General features: G+C 40.2%; 1 protein-coding gene across 1 annotated transcript in view; it reads right to left on the reverse strand.

Moving 5' to 3' along the window:
* ARHGEF26 (Rho guanine nucleotide exchange factor 26) overlaps positions 1–20,139 on the reverse strand; it is a 151,789-nt gene that overhangs the window by 95,152 nt on the left and 36,498 nt on the right. Inside the window, exon 5 of the mRNA XM_060100189.1 lies at positions 18,574–18,734. Coding sequence (XP_059956172.1) covers positions 18,574–18,734 — 161 coding nt within the window. The remainder of the gene's footprint in view (positions 1–18,573; positions 18,735–20,139) is intronic.

The raw sequence follows: 20,139 nt of genomic DNA on the forward strand, positions 1-20,139 counted from the left end.
AAAAAAAAAAGACTGGCAACGTGTACAGTTGCATTTTTTCATTCCATCCCCAAAAGGCTTTAACCATATCCAGGCTCTGATGGAAGTCAGATTTCTGAGCCTAAGGTGGCATTTGCAAAGTCCACCCTCTGTGAGACCAACTTGCCTGAGTTCATATGCTGTAGAGAGAATATACTGTGTAGAAAAAGCACTGGTCGGAATAAGTAATTCTTCAGTGTGAGCTGGTGATAACAAACTCACAGTAGGCAAGGACCTCAGGGCCCTGGTTTTAGATTCTTTAGTTTTCTTTCTGATCACCATTAGCTCGGTGCTCACTTAGCAACTGATATGCAGAGGGGTGAAGTGATCTTCCTAAGGATGAGATTAGGAGGATTCCTTGCTCTGGTCTCGGGAAAGAGAAATGTGATCAATAAAAACTAGTGTTCAAAGTTGGCGATAAGTTCATGCCAAGAAATTCTGCAATAAAACAGTCAAAGGCAAGCCAAAGTTTCTCCAATTTGAACATCTAAGTTTCCAAATACAGGGTCTTCAGAGAGTCCAGAAGAATACATTTTATTCAACAGTATGCAGGGGAGGAGTGTTTGGAGTCTAAAGAATTATATTTTCCCTCCTCCCTAAATTGGAAAGGGAGCAAAAAGCAGAAAATCACTTAGTATACCTCTCAGAAATATTAATAAAATGATACTCTCATTTTTAAATTTATTAATAAATTGGTAAAATTCTGATATTCTAAATTAATAAAATTACATTCTGATCACAAAAGCTATTTTGCGGAAGTAAACTGGATATTGGCCAGGAAGACTAAAAAAGATAAAGGGATAACCAAAGGTTCAAAACAGAAGGCATTTCAATACAAGTGACCCCCAGGGACAGCATAAACACAAACAAGGTAAACCAAACTCAGCCCATATTTAATGTTTTAAAACCCACAAAACATGAATTCTCAAATGACTCTATCAGATGCTCCAAAAATTAAAGATAAGATAGCTAAATCATATAGATTTTATTTATTTATTTATTTATTTATTTATTTATTTTTATTTTTATTTGTTTTGCGGTACGCGGGCCTCTCACTGTTGTGGCCTCTCCCGTTGTGGAGCACAGGCTCCAGACGCGCAGGCTCAGCGGCTATGGCTCACGGGCCTAGTTGCTCCGTGGCACACGGGATCCTCCTGGACCGGGGCACAAACCCATGTCCCCTGCATCGGCAGGCAGACTCTCAACCACTGTGCCACCAGGGAAGCCCAATCATATAGATTTTTAAAAAATTTTTATTGGGGTATAGTTGATTTACAATGTTATGTTAGTTTCAGGTGTACAGCAAAATCAATCTTTTACAAATACATATATCCACTCTTTTTAAAATTCTTTTCCCATTATAGGCCATTACAGAGTATTGAGTATAGTTTCCTGTGTTTTACAGTAGGTCCTCATTAGTTATCTATTTTATATTTAGAAGTGTGTATATGTCTATCCCAATCTCCCAATTTATCCCTCCCCCCACTTATCCCCCAGTAAACATAGTTTATTTTCTACATCTGTAACTCTATTTTGGTATGTAGGTGTTTAAAAAACTTTCCTCCTGAATATTTTTAACTTAATGTTACTTAGTGAAATCCAAGAGAATGATTTCACGGTTTAATCATTTCTGATCTCTTTTCAACAGGACAGACTCAAGTAAAATTTCAACTTGTTGAGAACGGCTATCAAAGATGTCCTGGAGGGCTTCCCTGGTGGCGCAGCGGTTGAGAATCCGCCTGCCGATGCAGGGGACACAGGTTCGTGCCCCGGTCCGGGAAGATCCCACATGCCGCAGAGCAGCTGGGCCCATGAGCCATGGCCGCTGAGCCTGTGCGTCCGGAGCCTGTGCTCCGCAACGGGAGAGACCACAACAGTGAGAGGCCCGCGTACCACAAAAAAAAAAAAAAAAAAAAAAAAAAGATGTCCTGGAAAACATCTTATTCCTGGCAGATTTTTCAAAGATATCTACATATATACACAAATGCATATCTTAAGTATGTATATAACTAAGCATCGGACATCAAATATACACACGATGGAAGAGAAGTAGGAGTTACAACAGGCGGGACAACTTCAGCAGATAAACACAAACACTACTATTGTGCCCTGTTCTGGCTGCTCATATCACTTCTCTGCTAGAAAAGAAATTCCAATGAACTCCCGATACAGAGACAGTTTTCTTGCTACAAAGGGACTTTTGTTTGAATCCCCCCACAAGTGACAAGGTCAATCTTAGCCAATCTTGACATTTCTATGGAACCTTTCCACCAAACTTTTTTCCAAGTTCAAATCATTTCCTGAAACCTGTTTGAAATCCAAAGAAAACACTGTATAGATAAAGTATCGGGTAAATTCTTTAACAAATACCACTCATGACACACATTTTCCTCAAGATATTTTTCTATAAATATACTTGTAAAATCTAAAATCACAAGGCTTGTATGATTTACTCCACATTCTTAAAAACTCAGACTCAGAGTATGGTAATAATATACTGAATTAATATTTAAAACTGTATTCACCTGTCTTCTTAGCATATGGAAAGTGATTTCAGAATTTTTTAATAAAATCATATTTTCACAGCTTTTAACACAAAGTTGACATTTTCAAAAATAAAACATTTTGCCGTGAGGTTTCTCAGTATTTACATTACCAACTAAGGGATAAAGAATTCTTTCATGTAAGTCCTAAGAAAGACTTGCAAACTCACTTTCTACGAAAGTTTATTTTGGAAACATTAGATTTTTCAAAGACCCAGAAGATTATAATCTGAATTCAGTCAGCACTTCCCAAACATGCATTTTCTTCTCTTCCTCAAATCACTGTAAAAGTAGCTTAAGGAGTTTACTATAAGCAACGTGAATGTCTTTTTAATTTTACTATAGAGTTGAACGTTAGGGCATCTGATGAGATAGGAACTACATAGGCACTTTCATAATCAATTGGTTTATTTCTAGAGAATATTGCAATACTTCAACCATGGAGACACATTCAGAGACTGCTTATAGATAAAGAAACTGGAAAATATCCTTCACTTAGGGAACCATGTCCACAGGGAAATGATGAGACAATGATGTCTATGACATGCCACGGAGCTGTGTCAGAAAACTAGCTGCTCTTTGCTTTTAAGGTCTCCACATTCTAACGGGTCAAAGACTTTCAAATATGAGATAAGAGTCTAATCACTCTCCATGACTAGCTTCATGGGTGATGTACATCAAAAAGAGCAAATCCTAATTCTTTTCCAGATGAGTAATCCCTAACAGAAGCCTAAACTGAAATTTAGTTCTTTAGACTGAAATCTTAACTGTACTTAAAATATGTGTATTTTTGCAAACATGGTCTAGGGAAATGCATTCTGAAGAATCAAAAAACTCACTAGTTTCAATTCCATTTAAGCAAATGATCTTAAACAAATTCATATAATTAATTGGGGTCTCAGTCTCCTCACCTGCAAAAGGGAAATGACAGTACATTGCAGGATGCTCTAAAGGATTAAATCAGATGAAACATGAAAAGTGTTGGAAAAACATAAAATTGATGTCCAGAGGCTAAAGATTAATGCATAGCAATTAGAGACAACATCCCACAATAAACAAGCAATCAGAAAGCTTGAAAGAGCTTGCTTTTGAAACTTAATTCATCAACCATCTTCCTTGTTCTTAAATCAAGTGCTAGATTTAACTTGGCTAAATCACGAAGTTTACATTAAAGTCTTTCCCATCAGCCAGAAAAACTGTGTGGTCCTGCGCTTGTTTAACTTACAACTGGCAGAGTCAAAAATCCATGTAATCGTTCAAAATCCACAGCTGCAAATGCAGTGCAGATGAAATACGGCAACTAAACCCCGGCCCTTGTTTCTTTTTCCACAAAGTTCTACTCTAGTTTAAGATTGATAACAGTTAATGACTAAGCTTGGTAACACTTTCGTCTGTCCCAACCAGGATCATTATCCAAGCTTAAATCTCCATGTGACAACTCAAAATCCACAGACTCTTGGAGCCTGCAAAAGCAATGCAAAAAGGCAAAAAAAGCATGTAATGGCCCAAATGTCTGCAAAAAAATAACCAGGAGAATGGCCCAGTTGGCAGCTGGAGCACGTCAGGGCCTGTTTTGAAGTCCTGGGTCAAGGAATCTACCACTCACAAGCAAACACCAGGCTGGGAGGAAGCAAACAACACAGGTTTTAGTCCTAAACTCATGACTAATACTCTTTATGATTAGGGAAGAACCCGTTTATTTTTTACTTCATTCAAAGTCAAAATAAAGACGATCACTACAGTGTCATAAAACTTGCCACGGTCATCTTCAAATACAAACTCAGGCAAACCATCGCGCGAGGGTCTTTATAAAACAAGACCTGTTCTCTAACCCAGTCCTAGACCAATGCCAGCCGAGGCTCATCGAGAGGACATACACACCAAAGTCAATAAATACAAAATCCAGCGATATTTCAGAATACCAGATTTAGATGATCAAAATGACAGTAACGATATCAACAAAATCACTGCAATTTGAGAGCTTACCAAGTGCTGTGCTAAGCCCTCTACCTGTATTATCTCATTTAATTCTATACCAAGCCTAGGGGGTTAGATAATACTATCATCCCCATTAGACAGAGGCAGACACTTAAGATTTAGCACTAATAAGTACTTGCCTAACATGTTATTGAAACAGATACATTTATTAAAAGTTTGAGGTTTTATATATTTGTGCTGTACTCCTACAAAACTTAATATTAATAACATTCGAATATAAATACCATTGTTGAAAATTATAAAACGCTACTTAACTTGAACGAATGCCAGTCACCATTTGACAAAAATAGGCTGAAGGTTACACATACACCTGGTGACCAACGTTCCAAGAGGAGACTGGGGCAGAAGCCTTCAGGTGTCAACTGTCACTATACCCTTGTTTGCTGTACGTTGGTCCCTTCCTCACTTGGGGCTGCATCTCCTGGTCCAGAGTTCATCTATTTTGCCCCGCTGCTGGGGTGAAGCAGGGTATCCTCCAGCTGTGCAGTGCTGAAGAGAGGGTCTGGGCTCTGCCTATTTCTCAAACCGGCTTTCAAAAAACTTATGTTTTTAGTCACACCTTTACCCCAACTTCCTCAATTCCTGCACCTTCCAGAGGTTCTGGGGTTTAAATCTGGTTCCTTCTTGGTTTTCCTCACTATCAACTATTTAGAGTTAAACTTTCTCAGACTTCCTGAAATATTTAGAGAGTACTCATGTTTCTCAGGTTTCAAAATATTGTTCCTGATGTCTCTTTTCTTGTTTTTGTTTAATTTTTTTCTTTTTTTTCGGTACGCGGGCCTCTCACTGCCGTGGCCTCTCCCGTTGCGGAGCACAGGCTCCAGACGCGCAGGCTCAGCGGCCATGGCTCATGGGCCCAGCCGCTCCGCAGCATGTGGGATCCTCCCGGACCGGGGCACAAACCCGTGTCCCCTGCATCGGCAGGCGGACTCTCAACCACTGCGTCACCAGGGAAGCCCTGTTTAATTTTTTAAAGCTTTTTGTGCCTTTGTGCATTGACTATCCCATCATTTTTAATGGGATTTCAGAAGGGAATGAATATTAGGGCATGTGTCTACCCAGTCATCTGTCTCACACTAACTTTTACAAAGATTTCAGATGTCCCCCCTGCTTTCCTTCAGTCTTAGCTAAAAGGACTGCATCTGTTATTAAAACATTTGTTGTCTTTTCTTTATGTCTCTACTTGAAATGATACTTAAATAGCTTATTTCTTTATTATTTCAGACACCAGTTATTGGTAAAAGCTGAACAAGGTAGACTAAAATACCCATATTATTGTAGAGTTCTTGAGGTGAATTTCAAATGAACTTCTTTGTTTATTCATCTCAGGATAGAGAAAACGTCAAAGAATGTCATAAAAGTAGCTTCTGAATGTCACTGTCTTTCAAACGTCAGCTAAAGAAGTTTGGTTTTAGAAAGAATAAAGTTTCTCTGTTACATTAAGTGAAATAGGGCAATTGCTTTAGTTACCAAATAAACTTTGTAAAGTTGGTACCAAATAAACTTGGTAAACTTACACTGCATATTGTGAAAGCAAAGAACATCTGCTAATGAGAAACCATGGCAACAGCCATTACTTCAGGGAAAAAAATTAAACAGGTTCTACAACATAAGGAATTCCATACTCTCTGGCCTAGTTAAATTTAATATGTTTTTCTTTTAAAATTTAGCTTTACAAACTAGTCAGGAAAGATGAAATGCTAATATTAATATTATAAAACTTCTGAAAGTTTGCTGTCAATGCATTAAAGTTGAGAATTTTAATTACCAAATAGAGAAAACACTTTATAATGCAGATACGTTGTGCCCTTATTTGAGTAAAATGTCATTTTTTATAATATGAAGTCATTTTATAAAATAATATTAAAACATGCATTAACAGTATCCAGTGTTCCATGATATTTCAATTTTAATATAATCTGATTAAATTAGGGAAAAGAATCTTCTGGAGAAGCAAGTTCTGGGTAAGTCTCATTTTGTCTGTTTACTATTACTGTAATTTACTCTTCCACACAAAGCAGAAACTGGAGGTTTTGGCATTAGCCGCTCATAATATGCTGGGAACAAATTCAGTTCCTCAGGACACAAAAGCACATTGATGGATATTTTTATTTTGCTCTGCAGAAACTGAAGACAGCATAGTTTTAGCTTTAAATTACTTCCCAAAGAAATACCAATATTTTAACTTTGTAATGGAAACAAGAAAAACAAGCATCTTGCAAAGTTCTTTAGCAGTGTATTTTTAGAGGTTAAAAATAATGGTATATTCCATTATTGAAAAATGCAAATGAAGTATTGTTAGCATAATCTACATATTTAGAACGAAAACTCAGAATTAAGATTAAAAACACATCATTTTATAAAACATCAAAACAGAGGTTCATCTAGTTTTCATTTTGCAGAAAACATTTTAATACAAAAGACCTTACTTAGACCTTAATGTTTCTAAACACAGCAGTGGGATTAATATTCAGTTTTATACAAAAGACAATCTCCTTTCCATAGTATCAGTCTTTTACCATCAATAGATCTTAGATTTAAAAACAAGTGGAATTAGTGAATAAGATCATATTCTGTTGCTAATTCATGTAAATTAATCATACATGCTATTAATATGGCAACTATCTATAAATTATTCTAAATGAACACAGATACGTAAAAGCAGAACAAAAAGAATAATCAAAGGATATATGCAAATAGGCATATACAGTACGTGGTGTTTAGTTATGAATTAAGCCTATTCATTTCTAAACAAAAGATATCTAATACTCCCTTTTTTTCATGGGATGATTAGGTTTTTAGGACATCTTTGGGCCTTAAAAGACAGAGAGACCATGAATCTCTGGGAGATTTCACGCATTTGAGTCAGAGGGAAGTTAAAACAGTCAGAGGTAGAAGGAAGTAGGTCCAGAGCTGGGAGGTCAAAGGCCCTGCCCTGGCACTGACCAAAGGCATTCTGGGACTGCCTGAACTTAGGAGGATTTAGTTCTAATCATCCCAAGAAAAAGAAAAGGGCCGCACTCTTTGTAGGAGGGGTCAAATACAGAACCAGTAGGGTTTCAGCTGCCTCACCGAATATGCCTTTACGGAAGATTACAAAGCAAACAGCTGCCTTGCCCATGGCACTGACACATGGGGTGACAGGAAGGCATTAAAGACAGGGGCAAACCCTCCACAGCCACGGGGCCTGAGAAAGGTCCTGGCAGTAATTCTTACCCTATTTGCTTCAATTCTGTCCCCCCTCCTCCCCTGACGTAGGCTCCTTAAATGTTTCTGTGCCAAAATTCTGACCTTGGGTTTCTTTTTCTTTCTGCTCGATCCGTGCATCTCAAGGAGGACACGACGGGCATTTGGGTGGGACAATTCATGCTTGTCTGGGGCAGTTCTACCACTTGTAGGACGTCTGGCACCTCTGGCCCCCGCTTACTAATGCCAATAGAATCCCCAGGTCACTGGGGCAACCGAAAACACATTCCAAATGCCCCCAGGAGGCAAACACAACCACCACCAGTACTACCACCACCACTTAAAAACCATCACTGGGCTTCCCTGGTGGCACACTGGTTGCGAGTCCGCCTGCCGATGCAGGGGACGTGGGTTCGTGCCCCGGTCCGGGAAGATCCCACATGCCGCGGAGCAGCTGGGCCTGTGAGCCATGGCCGCTGAGCCTGCGCGTCTGGAGCCTGTGCTCCGCAACTGGAGAGGCCACAACAGTGAGAGGCCCGCATAAAGCAAAAAAAAAAAGAAAAAAAAAATCACTACAAGGTCTAGTATCTCATTTAAACCCACTGTGCCAAGAACGTACATGACTCAAATCTACATTCAAGTCAAGATTTTTCTGGAATTCTAATCTTTTTCTCCTTTCAACTAGACACCTTCCCCTCATGCTCCACAGTCATTTCAAACTTGCCCCAAATTGAATTCCTTATCTCCCTCATTAAGCTCCAACCTGTTTCTCTTACACCCGGGCTAATACAACCACCATCCACAGTCAACCAGGCAGAAGCTGGGAGGTAAACAAAACTCCTCCCTCTCTCTTGCCAAGTCCTCAGGATTGCAGGTTCTAAATATCCTTCAAGTCCTTCCTCTTAGGACTCCTATAGGATTCCCATCATCTCTGGCTGTGTTACTGCAATGGCCCCAAACCTTTCACCATCTTCACCTCCTCTCTTATGCAAACACCATTCTACTGTCATCTCCCAGACCACCATGTCAGTCCCCTACTTAATTGCCCATTGTGTCCACCCAGCCTTCAGTAAACAGTAAAAACTCCTCAGCAGGCACACAAAGGCCATTACCATCTTCTCTCATCCTCACCTGTGATTCTCACCAGGGGCCCTAGGCCCATAACCTCCAGCATGACCCAAACCTGCCCATTTTGGGTAAGTGCCCTGCCCTGGGATGCCTCTGCACACACACTGGGGATGTTCCATTGGCCGCCACTGGCCCCTGAGGACCAAGAGCCACAGGGCAGATGCCACCAGCTGAAATGCTCTAGAATCCAGGCACCTGGCAGAATAGGAGGCTCCACAAGTGTTGACTGAAATGAACAATTCTTTATAAAGCAGGAAAGAATTCAGTAGGAACATCCACTGATAAACGCACACACCCAGAATCAGAATGATCTTGTCCCTGCCTGTTTGTTTTCACATAGCATCATCTTACACATAAGGGCTTCTTGGTGACATTTACTGGAAAACAGTGAAGAACCTGAGCCACTGTAAAGAGGACCAGACATCACATTGCTAAGTCAAATGTTGAGCATGTTGTGACCTCTGCCTCCACGGAATATCCCGTCACCTATAGCTACAATTTTTCATCAGGTAAAAGTAAAGCAATGAAAATAGTCTTGATTATGCCACACTTAACAATGCCCCACTTAATCAGTACTTAATTCAGACACTGATCGTTTGTTTATTCAAGAAAAAAATGAAAATTTTATGATTTCTTAAGACTGGAAACTCTTTCATGGGTAGCACATGAAGGCATTACCACTTGAGAGTCAGTCACTCTTGGAGCCCAAATGCTGGAAATTCAACAAGCAGGCTTCACATAATGAAATAGGTTTTGTAAATCTTCTGAGAACTTTGAATTTTAAAAAGGCTGTATCTGAAATGAGTATTTCAAACTTAAGTAAACTTTTGTAATGTAAGTTATTATGATACAGACACAGGATTACCATGCAGAAGCTGATCATTCTCAGTTGAAATGTAACAGAAATCAAATATTACATAGGCATCTCTCCAAATTAAAACACTACATTTCAAATAAAAACAAAACAAAAAAATGTAAGGGATAAAGACATTTCTTTCTTTATCATTTAATGCAGGCTGAGAAGTTTCTGAGTTTTGTTTTAAAAATGAAAAATAGACAAAGATGTCCAGAATAGCCTCTTATTTTAAGTTACTACAGAAATGAAAACATTTAAATAAAATCATAAGTGATTTAAATTTTGTAAATGAGTGAAATTAAAATAATAAAATTTTCATCTATAATTTAAATAAAATGACTTATTTCAGGGTTAACCAATTATGGTTTTTATCCCCATTTTATGTATAAGAAGTGAGTTGGAGAGGTTTAGCAACCTTCTCAAGGTTAACCAACTACCAAGAAAAGATGAAATTTCTGGGGCCCAGGCTCCTTCTGAAGCATGCCTGGTACATGAGCAGTGCTATCGAGGCCCAAAGACTCTTAGGACCCAAAACATACTCTGTTCAAGAACTGCTGCTACTCCACAATCAGAACTGACTAACAGCTTTCTCTAGAGTCATTTATACGCCATGAGAAGTGGACGGATGGCCACACGATTCAAAGAACAATTCCAGAGAGGAGTGAAAAACATGCCACCATGGTTTCCAGGAAACATATTCTAATTAAAATCATGACTTACATTTTATGGTTATGAAAACAGAAATAATTCTTTATAGTGATATATCGAACATGGAGATTTATTTTCGTAGTTAAACCAAAGTACAAGTTGAAATGAAAGAGACTCATGTTGAAATCTGAATGCCTGTTGAACAGGGACACACCACCTAAGGCTCTTGCTCTGCCCCCGTCACTAATGGGGAGAAAGGAGATATTTCATTTCTCTTACCAAAATGGGCAAGACTGGTACCAAAAAAAAACCCCAATAGGCTGAAACAAGCAATGACCCAGCTTCTGAAAAAGGAATTCCAAGCTGCAGTGTGTGTCACCACCTGCACACCACAGGCCCCTGTTCTCTAAGGCCCAGCGGGTCCTCTGGACACATATTTTTAAGTATCCATGCCAGTAATAAGATTGCCAAGATCTTTTCTTGTGGCAGAATCTGGCTTCTGAAGTTGTGTCACTACCATAAAATATTGGGAGAGCTCGCTGATCTGACCACGAATTGCATCTCGGCAGTGGCCCCAACTCACACGCTAACCTGTTCAGCACAGATGTTCAATCTTGCGGTTCAAAAGGAAAATCTGCCTGCACACAGCGATGGAGCCAGGGATACAAATGTGTTACCATCACTGCCTACTGGGATTTTCCCTAAAGTGACAAATGAACAACGTCCAGATTCAAAAGGGGTACTCACCCCAGGGACAGATCCTGTTTTTGTGGGCCTTGAAGCCTGTACAACTTGGGGGCCCTCTAAGAAAAAAATTAGGCACAAAAGCAAATATTTAAAAGGTGCCCTTGCAAATGAGGAGCCTTGGAGCTTAAGCTATGAGTTGTACAGTAAACCTACCTTTGACCCAACCATACAAAACTGCCAATATTCAATCCATTTTGATTTACCAAAATAGCAACTTCGGGTGGCTCAACATTGCTGGCACATGGCTCCAGTACAGGCTGTGTAGTTCCCTCGGAAGGATAGAAGAGCTCACCACTGTTGTACAAACTGAGCTTCCTGCACTCATTAAGAATAATAATGGAAACTCTTCTAATAGTGCTTATGGAAAGTGAAATAGGGAAAATCTGTAAAAATCGTTATGGTCACTATGACTGCATTTTAAAAATAATATATACATATCTTAACAAGGACAAGACTATGAAAATGTAAACAGAAATAATTTCTGTATTTGAATGGTTTGATAGTGAGTTACCTTGTTTCCTTCCAACTAACGCTGTTATATTATTGGCATAATTAAAAAGGAAAAATTAGGACTTCCGGGTAAGATGGCGGAAGAGTAAGACGCGGAGATCACCTTCCTCCCCACAGATACACCAGAAATACAGCTACGCGTGCAACAACTCCTACAGAACACCTACTGAACGCTGGCAGAAGACCCCAGACCTCCCAAAAGGCAAGAAACTCCCCACATACCTGGGTAGGGCAAAGCAGAGAGATTCCCGCACAGAGGAGCGGTGCCGAGCGGCACTCACCAGCCCGAGAGGCTTGTCTGCTCGCCCGCCGGGGCAGGCGGCGCTGGAAGCTGAGGCTCGGGCTTCGGTCAGAGCGCAGGGAGAGGACTGGGACTGGCGGCGAGAACTCAGCCTGAAGGGGGCTAATGTGCCACAGCTAGCCGGGAGGGAGTCCGGGAAAACTCTGGAGCTGCCGAAGAGGCAGGAGACTTTTTCTTCCCTCTTGGTTTCCTGGTGCGCGAGGAGAGGGGATTAAGAGCGCCGCGTAAAGGAGCTCCAGAGACGGGCGCGAGTCGCGGCTGAAAGCGCGGAGCCCAGAGACGGGCGTGGGACGCTGGGGCTGCTGCTGCCGCCGCCAAGAAGCCTGTGTGCGAGCGCAGGACACTGTCCACACCGCCCTTCCGGGAGCCTGTGCAGCCTGCCACTGCCGGGGTCCCGGGATCCAGGGGCGGCTTCCCTGGGAGAACGCACGGCGCGCCTCGGGCTGGTGCAACGTCACGCCGACCTCTGCCGCTGCGGGCTCGCCCCGCACTCCGTGCCCCTCCCTCCCGCCCGGCCTGAGTGAGCCAGAGTCCCCGAAGAGGCTGCTCCTTTAACCCTGTCCTGTCTGAGCGAAGAACAGACGCCCTCCGGCGACCTACACGCAGAGGCGGGGCCAAACCCAAAGCTGAGGCCCAGGAGCTGTGAGAACAAAGAAGAGAAAGGGAAACCTCTCCCAGCAGCCTCAGAAGCAGCGGATTAAAGCTCCACAATCAACTTCATGTACCCTGCATCTGTGGAATACATAAATAGACAACAAATCATCCCAAATTGAGGAGCCAGGAGTCAGTGCTGTGCCTCTGAGGTGGGAGAGCGAACTTCAGGACACTGGTCCACAAGAGACCTCCCAGCTCCACATAATATCAAACGGCGAAAATCTTCCAGAGATCTCCATCTCAACACCAGCACCCAGCTTCACTCAACGACCAGCAAGCTACAGTGCTGGACACCCTATGCCAAACAACTAGCAAGACAGGAACACAACACCACCCATTAGCAGAGAGGCTGCCTCAAATCATAAAAAGTCCGCAGACACCCCAAAACACACCACCAGACGTGGACCTGCCCACCAGAAAGACAAGATCCAGCCTCATCCACCAGAACACAGGCAGTAGTCCCCTCCACCAAGAAGCCTACACAACCCACTAAACCAACCTTAGCCACTGGGGACAGACACCAAAAATAACGGGAACTACGAACCTGCAGCCTGCAAAGAGGAGACCCCAAACACAGTAACATAAGCAAAATGAGAAGACAGAAAAACACACAGCAGGAGAAGGAGCAAGATAAAAACCCACCAGACCTAACAAATGAAGAGGTAATAGGCAGTCTATCTGAAAAAGAATTCAGAATAATGATGGTAAAGATGATCCAACATCTTGGAAATAGAATAGACAAAATGCAAGAAACAGTTAACAAGGACCTAGAAGAACTAAAGACGAATCAAGCATCGATTAAAAACACAATAAATGAAATAAAAAATACTCTAGATGGGATCAATAGCAGAATAACTGAGGCAGAAGAACGGATAAGTGAGGTGGAAGATAAAATAGTGGAAATAACTGCTGCACAGCAAAATAAAGAAAAAAGAATGAAAAGAACAGAGGACAGTCTCAGAGACCTCTGGGACAACATTAAACGCACCAACATTCGAATTATAGGGGTTCCAGAAGAAGAAGAGAAAAAGAAAGGGACTGAGAAAATATTTGAAGAGATTATAGTTGAAAACTTCCCTAATATGGGAAAGGAAATAGTTAATCAAGTCCAGGAGGCACAGAGAGTCCCATACAGAATAAATCCAAGGAGAAATACACCAAGACACATATTAATCAAACTGTCAAAAATTAAACACAAAGAAATCATATTAAAAGCAGCAAGGCAAAAACAACAAATAACACACAAGGGAATCCCCATCAGGATAACAGCTGATCTCTCAGCAGAAACTCTACAAGCCAGAAGGGAGTGGCAGGACATACTTAAAGTGATGAAGGAGAAAAACCTGCAACCAAGATTACTCTACCCAGCAAGGATCTCATTCAGATTTGATGGAGAAATTAAAACGTTTACAGACAAGCAAAAGCTGAGAGAGTTCAGCACCACCAAACCAGCTTTACAACAAATGCTAAAGGAACTTCTCTAGGCAAGAAACACAACAGAAGGAAAAGAACTACAATAACGAACCCAAAACAATTAAGAAAATGGGAATAGGAACATACATATCAATAATTACCTTAAATGTAAATGGACTAAATGCTCCCACCAAAAGACACAGACTGGCTGAATGGATACAAAAACAAGACCCATATATATGCTGTCTACAAGAGACCCACTTCAGACCTAGAGACACATACAGACTGAAAGTAAGGGGATGGAAAAAGATATTTCATGCAAATGGAAACCAAAAGAAAGCTGGAGTAGCAATTCTCATATCAGACAAAATAGACTTTAAAATAAAGACTACTAGAAGAGACAAAGAAGGACACTACATAATGATCAAGGGATCAATCCAAGAAGAAGATATAACAATTGTAAATATTTATGCACCAAACATAGGAGCACCTCAATACATAAGGGAAATATTAACAGCCATAAAAGGAGAAATCGACAGTAACACAATCATAGTAGGGGACTTTAACACCCCACTTTCACCAATGGACAGGTCATCCAAAATGAAAATAAATAAGGAAACACAAGCTTTAAATGATACATTAAACAAGATGGACTTAATTGATATTTATAGGACATTCCATCCAAAAACAACAGAATACACATTTTTCTCAAGTGCTCATGGAACATTCTCCAGGATAGATCATATCTTGGGTCACAAATCAAGCCTTGGTAAATTTAAGAAAATTGAAATTGTATCAAGTATCTTTTCCGACCACAATGCTATGAGACTAGATATCAATTACAGGAAAAGAGCTGTAAAACATACAAACACATGGAGGCTAAACAATACACTACTTAATAACGAAGTGATCACTGAAGAAATCAAAGAGGAAATTAAAAAATACCTAGAAACAAATGACAATGGAGACACGACGACCCAAAACCTATGGGATGCAGCAAAAGCAGTTCTAAGAGGGAAGTTTATGGCAATACAATCCCACCTTAAGAAACAGGAAATATCTCGAATAAACAACCTAACCTTGCACCTAAAGCAATTAGAGAAAGAAGAACAAAAACATCCCAAAGTTAGCAGAAGGAAAGAAATCATAAAAATCAGATCAGAAATAAATGAAAAAGAAATGAAGGAAACGATAGCAAAGATCAATAAAAGTAAAAGCTGGTTCTTTGAGAAGATAAACAAAATTGATAAACCATTAGCCAGACTCATCAAGAAAAAAAGGGAGAAGACTCAAATCAATAGAATTAGAAATGAAAAAGGAGAAGTAACAACTGACACTGCAGAAATACAAAAGATCATGAGAGATTACTATAAGCAACTCTATGCCAATAAAATGGACAACCTGGAAGAAATGGACAAATTCTTAGAAATGCACAACCTGCCAAGACTGAATCAGGAAGAAATAGAAAATATGAACAGACCAATCACAAGCACTGAAATTGAAACTGTGATTAAAAATCTTCCAACAAACAAAAGCCCAGGACCAGATGGCTTCACAGGCGAATTCTATCAAGCATTTAGAGAAGAGCTAACACCTATCCTTCTCAAACTCTTCCAAAATATAGCAGAGGGAGGAACACTCCCAAACTCATTCTACGAGGCCACCATCACCTTGATACCAAAACCAGACAAGGATGTCACAAAGAAAGAAAACTACAGGCCAATATCACTGATGAACATAGATGCAAAAATCCTCAACAAAATACTAGCAAACAGAATCCAACAGCACATTAAAAGGATCATACACCATGATCAAGTGGGGTTTATTCCAGGAATGCAAGGATTCTTCAATATACGCAAATCAATCAATGTGATACACCATATTAACAAGTTGAAGGAGAAAAACCATATGATCATCTCAATAGATGCAGAGAAAGCTTTTGACAAAATTCAACACCCATTTATGATAAAAACCCTGCAGAAAGTAGGCATAGAGGGAACTTTCCTCAACATAATAAAGGCCATATATGACAAACCCACAGCCAGCATCGTCCTCAATGGTGAAAAACTGAAACCATTTCCACTAAGATCAGGAACAAGACAAGGTTGCCCACTCTCACCACTCTTATTCAACATAGTTTTGGAAGTTTTAGCCACAGCAATCAGAGAAGAAAAGGAAATAAAAGGAATCCAAATGGGAAAAGAAGAAGTAAAGCTGTCACTGTTTGCAGATGACATGATACTATACATAGAGAATCCTAAAGATGCTACCAGAAAACTACTAGAGCTAATCAATGAATTTGGTAAAGTTGCAGGATACAAAATTAATGCACAGAAATCTCTGGCATTCCTATATACTAATGATGAAAAATCTGAAAGTGAAATCAAGGAAACACTCCCATTTACCATTGCAACAAAAAGAATAAAATATCTAGGAATAAACCTACCTAAGGAGACAAAAGACCTGTATGCAGAAAATTATAAGACACTGATGAAAGAAATTAAAGATGATACAAATAGATGGAGAGATGTACCATGTTCTTGGATTGGAAGAATCAACATTGTGAAAATGACTCTACTACCCAAAGCAATCTACAGATTCAATGCAATACCTATCAAACTACCAATGGCATTTTTCACAGAACTAGAACAAAAAATTTCACAATTTGTATGGAAACACAAAAGACCCCGAATAGCCAAAGCAATCTTGAGAACGAAAAATGGAGCTGGAGGAATCAGGCTCCCTGACTTCAGACTATACTACAAAGCTACAGTAATCAAGACAGTATGGTACTGGCACAAAAACAGAAAGATAGATCAATGGAACAGGATAGAAAGCCCAGAGATAAACCCACGGACATATGGTCACCTTATCTTTGATAAAGGAGGCAGGAATGTACAGTGGAGAAAGGACAGTCTCTTCAATAAGTGGTGCTGGGAAAACTGGACAGGGACATGTAAAAGTATGAGATTAGATCACTCCCTAACACCATACACAAAAATTAGCTCAAAATGGATTAAAGACCTAAATGTAAGGCCAGACACTATCAAACTCCTAGAGGAAAACATAGGCAGAACACTCTATGACATAAATCACAGCAATATCCTTTTTGACCCACCTCCTAGAGAAATGGAAATAAAGACAAAAATAAACACATGGGACCTAATGAAACTTCAAAGCTTTTGCACAGCAAAGGAAACCATAAACAAGACCAAAAGACAACCCTCAGAATGGGAGAAAATATTTGCAAATGAAGCAACTGACAAAGGATTAATCTCCAAAATTTATAAGCAGCTCATGCAGCTCAATAGCAAAAAAACAAACAACCCAATCCAAAAATGGGCAGAAGACCTAAATAGACATTTCTCCACAGAAGATATACAGACAGCCAACAAACACATGAAAGGATGCTCAACATCTTTACTCATTAGAGAAATGCAAATCAAAACTACAATGAGATATCATCTCACACCAGTCAGAATGGCCATCATCAAAAAATCTAGAAACAATAAATGCTGGAGAGGGTGTGGAAAAAAGGGAACACTCTTGCACTGCTGGTGGGAATGTGAATTGGTACAGCCACTATGGAGAACAGTATGGAGGTTCCTTAAAAAACTACAAATAGAACTACCATATGACCCAGCAATCCCACTACTGGGCATATACCCTGAGAAAACCATAATTCAAAAAGAGACATGTACCAAAATGTTCATAGCAGCCCTATTTACAATAGCCCGGAGATGGAAACAACCTAAGTGTCCATCATCGGATGAATGGATAAAGAAGATGTGGCACATATATACAATGGAATATTACTCAGCCATAAAAAGAAATGAAATTGAGCTATTTGTAATGAGGTGGATGGACCTAGAGTCTGTCATACAGAGTGAAGTAAGTCAGAAAGAGAAAGACAAATACTGTATGCTGACACATATATATGGAATTTAAGAAAAAAATGCCATCAAGAACATAGGGGTAAGACAGGAATAAAGACACAGACCTACTAGAGCATGGACTTGAGGATATGGGGAGGGGGAAGGGTAAGCTGTGACAAAGTGAAAGAGCGGCATGGACATATATACACTACCAAATGTAAGGTAGATAGCTAGTGGGAAGCAGCCGCATAGCACAGGGAGATCAGCTCGGTTCTTTGTGACCGCCTGGAGGGGTGGGATAGGGAGGGTGGGAGGGAGACGCAAAAGGGAGGGGATATGGGAACATAGGTATATGTATAACTGATTAAATTTGTAAAATAAAAAAAAAAAATATTAAAAAAAAAAAAAAAAAAAAAGGAAAAATTAAAGGGAAAAACGAGAAATAGGGAGAAAGAGAAGGAATATAGAGACCTTAGATATAACTGTCTTCTGTGACAATTAATTACACACTTAGCATCTGTCTATACATCAACACCTTGAAACACATCTTAAAATTTATTTCAAGGAATAAAGATAAAAGCCAATTGAACAAATGAGAGACTTCACACCTCTAAATGTCTTCCTTTTGAGATAACACAGCTGTTTGTTAATAAGTAATGTCTTGGCATGACCAAAGGCAAACAAAAGTGAACTTACTTTTTGCTTGCCTCGCAGACATCTGTAATATTGGAGAAAAGATGGTGACTCTCTGTTTTGGTCATCGTATCACTCAGTGCTTTAGAATTTTTAAACATTCGTATCAAGATCTCCAAGCTGAGTAAATACGAATGTTCAGAGGATATAACTTCAAAGATAGCCTGATAGAAGGAAGAAGAAATGTGTTACTCATTCCTTCAATTAAAGAATTAAACCTAGCTCTCATAATTCTGCTATAAGAATAACATAATATCTTAAAAAGTACAAAAAGATAAGTATTAAAAACTACATTACCGAACTACTGTCTTTATATAAGGCACATACAACCAAATTTTGAGAAATAGAGTCACTGCCTAGAGTGTAAATAGGAAAAAATGAAAGTATTTGGATGACTTGAGACTGCATCCTGAGGTCACACTTTGCCAGGGGGCAGAATCTCTGGGAGGAAGCTAGGGCATGTCGTAAAATCTCAGTGTGACATTAATTAACCTTTGGGGTCATCTCCTCCAGCCCTGATTTCAAAGCATGCTGCTCTGGGACAGTGAAGATTTATGGACCTCACTTGGGATTCAGAGAAAATTTCTCACAAATACATTTCTTCCCTCCCTTGTGGGTCCTCCTTTCTCTCCCTATATTTTAATCCAACTGATCTGTGGTTAATAAGAGCAAATATTCTGGGTGCATTAAAGAGCATGACTGGACCTACCCTCAAAAGGTTCTTATCAGCCACAGGAATTCTTTTATACAAACTCATACAATTGAAAGTAATTCTGTCCAACAAGCCACCCTCTCTGCTCTCATCAATGTCTCAAGAAGGAGCGAAGGACCCTCGGCAGAAACTCTTGGTGTCAGGCACACAGTGTGGTTTACCTGATAAGCGTTCATTAATTATCAAAAGCCAACCCACATATGTGGAGAGACACCAGCGCCCTGTGGAAGGAATTCATCTAGCACCTTAACAAAATCAGATTCTCCAAGAATGGCCAGGCAGGGAGAATTCCTCCTCAGGGAGGGGTAGTGAACATCCTTGCAGGCTTGAGGTTCCCATCCTTCCTGGAGACCTTCCCTAGTAACACTGCCATCAACCCCCTTGACCTCCAGGGTTCTTCCCCCAGTGCTTGGCCCAAAGGGCACAGAAGATTCTCCCCGTGAGACCCTGTGCTCCAGCTGAGGCCGGGTGGGGGCAGTCAGGCACAGGCAGGTGGAGGCCCCACTGCCGGTAGGTGAGCCATAATTCTTTAAGTCAGGTTAGTGGTGCTAGTCTCGGGGTTCACCTCCCTTTTTAGCATCCATAAGCTTTTAGAGAAGTCATACTGGTCTAACCTCAGTTGCGCTCCAGGGACTTAAGTGATATAATCATCTAATGAGTAAAGAGTAAGAACATTAAGAGTCTCATTCAACCTGGACCTCGTGTGATTCTATTCAATCAATACAATATCCCCAGGAAATGTAATGCAAACTAAAGAAAATTCACCCATCCTGACCAAAAATAATGGATTTCAGGTTGTTGATGGATATGGTGCCTTGGAATGACTAAAAAATATTTTCAAAAGCAGAGACTTTTGT

Source organism: Mesoplodon densirostris, chromosome 5, assembly GCF_025265405.1.
Source record: "Mesoplodon densirostris isolate mMesDen1 chromosome 5, mMesDen1 primary haplotype, whole genome shotgun sequence".
NCBI lineage: Eukaryota > Metazoa > Chordata > Mammalia > Artiodactyla > Ziphiidae > Mesoplodon > Mesoplodon densirostris.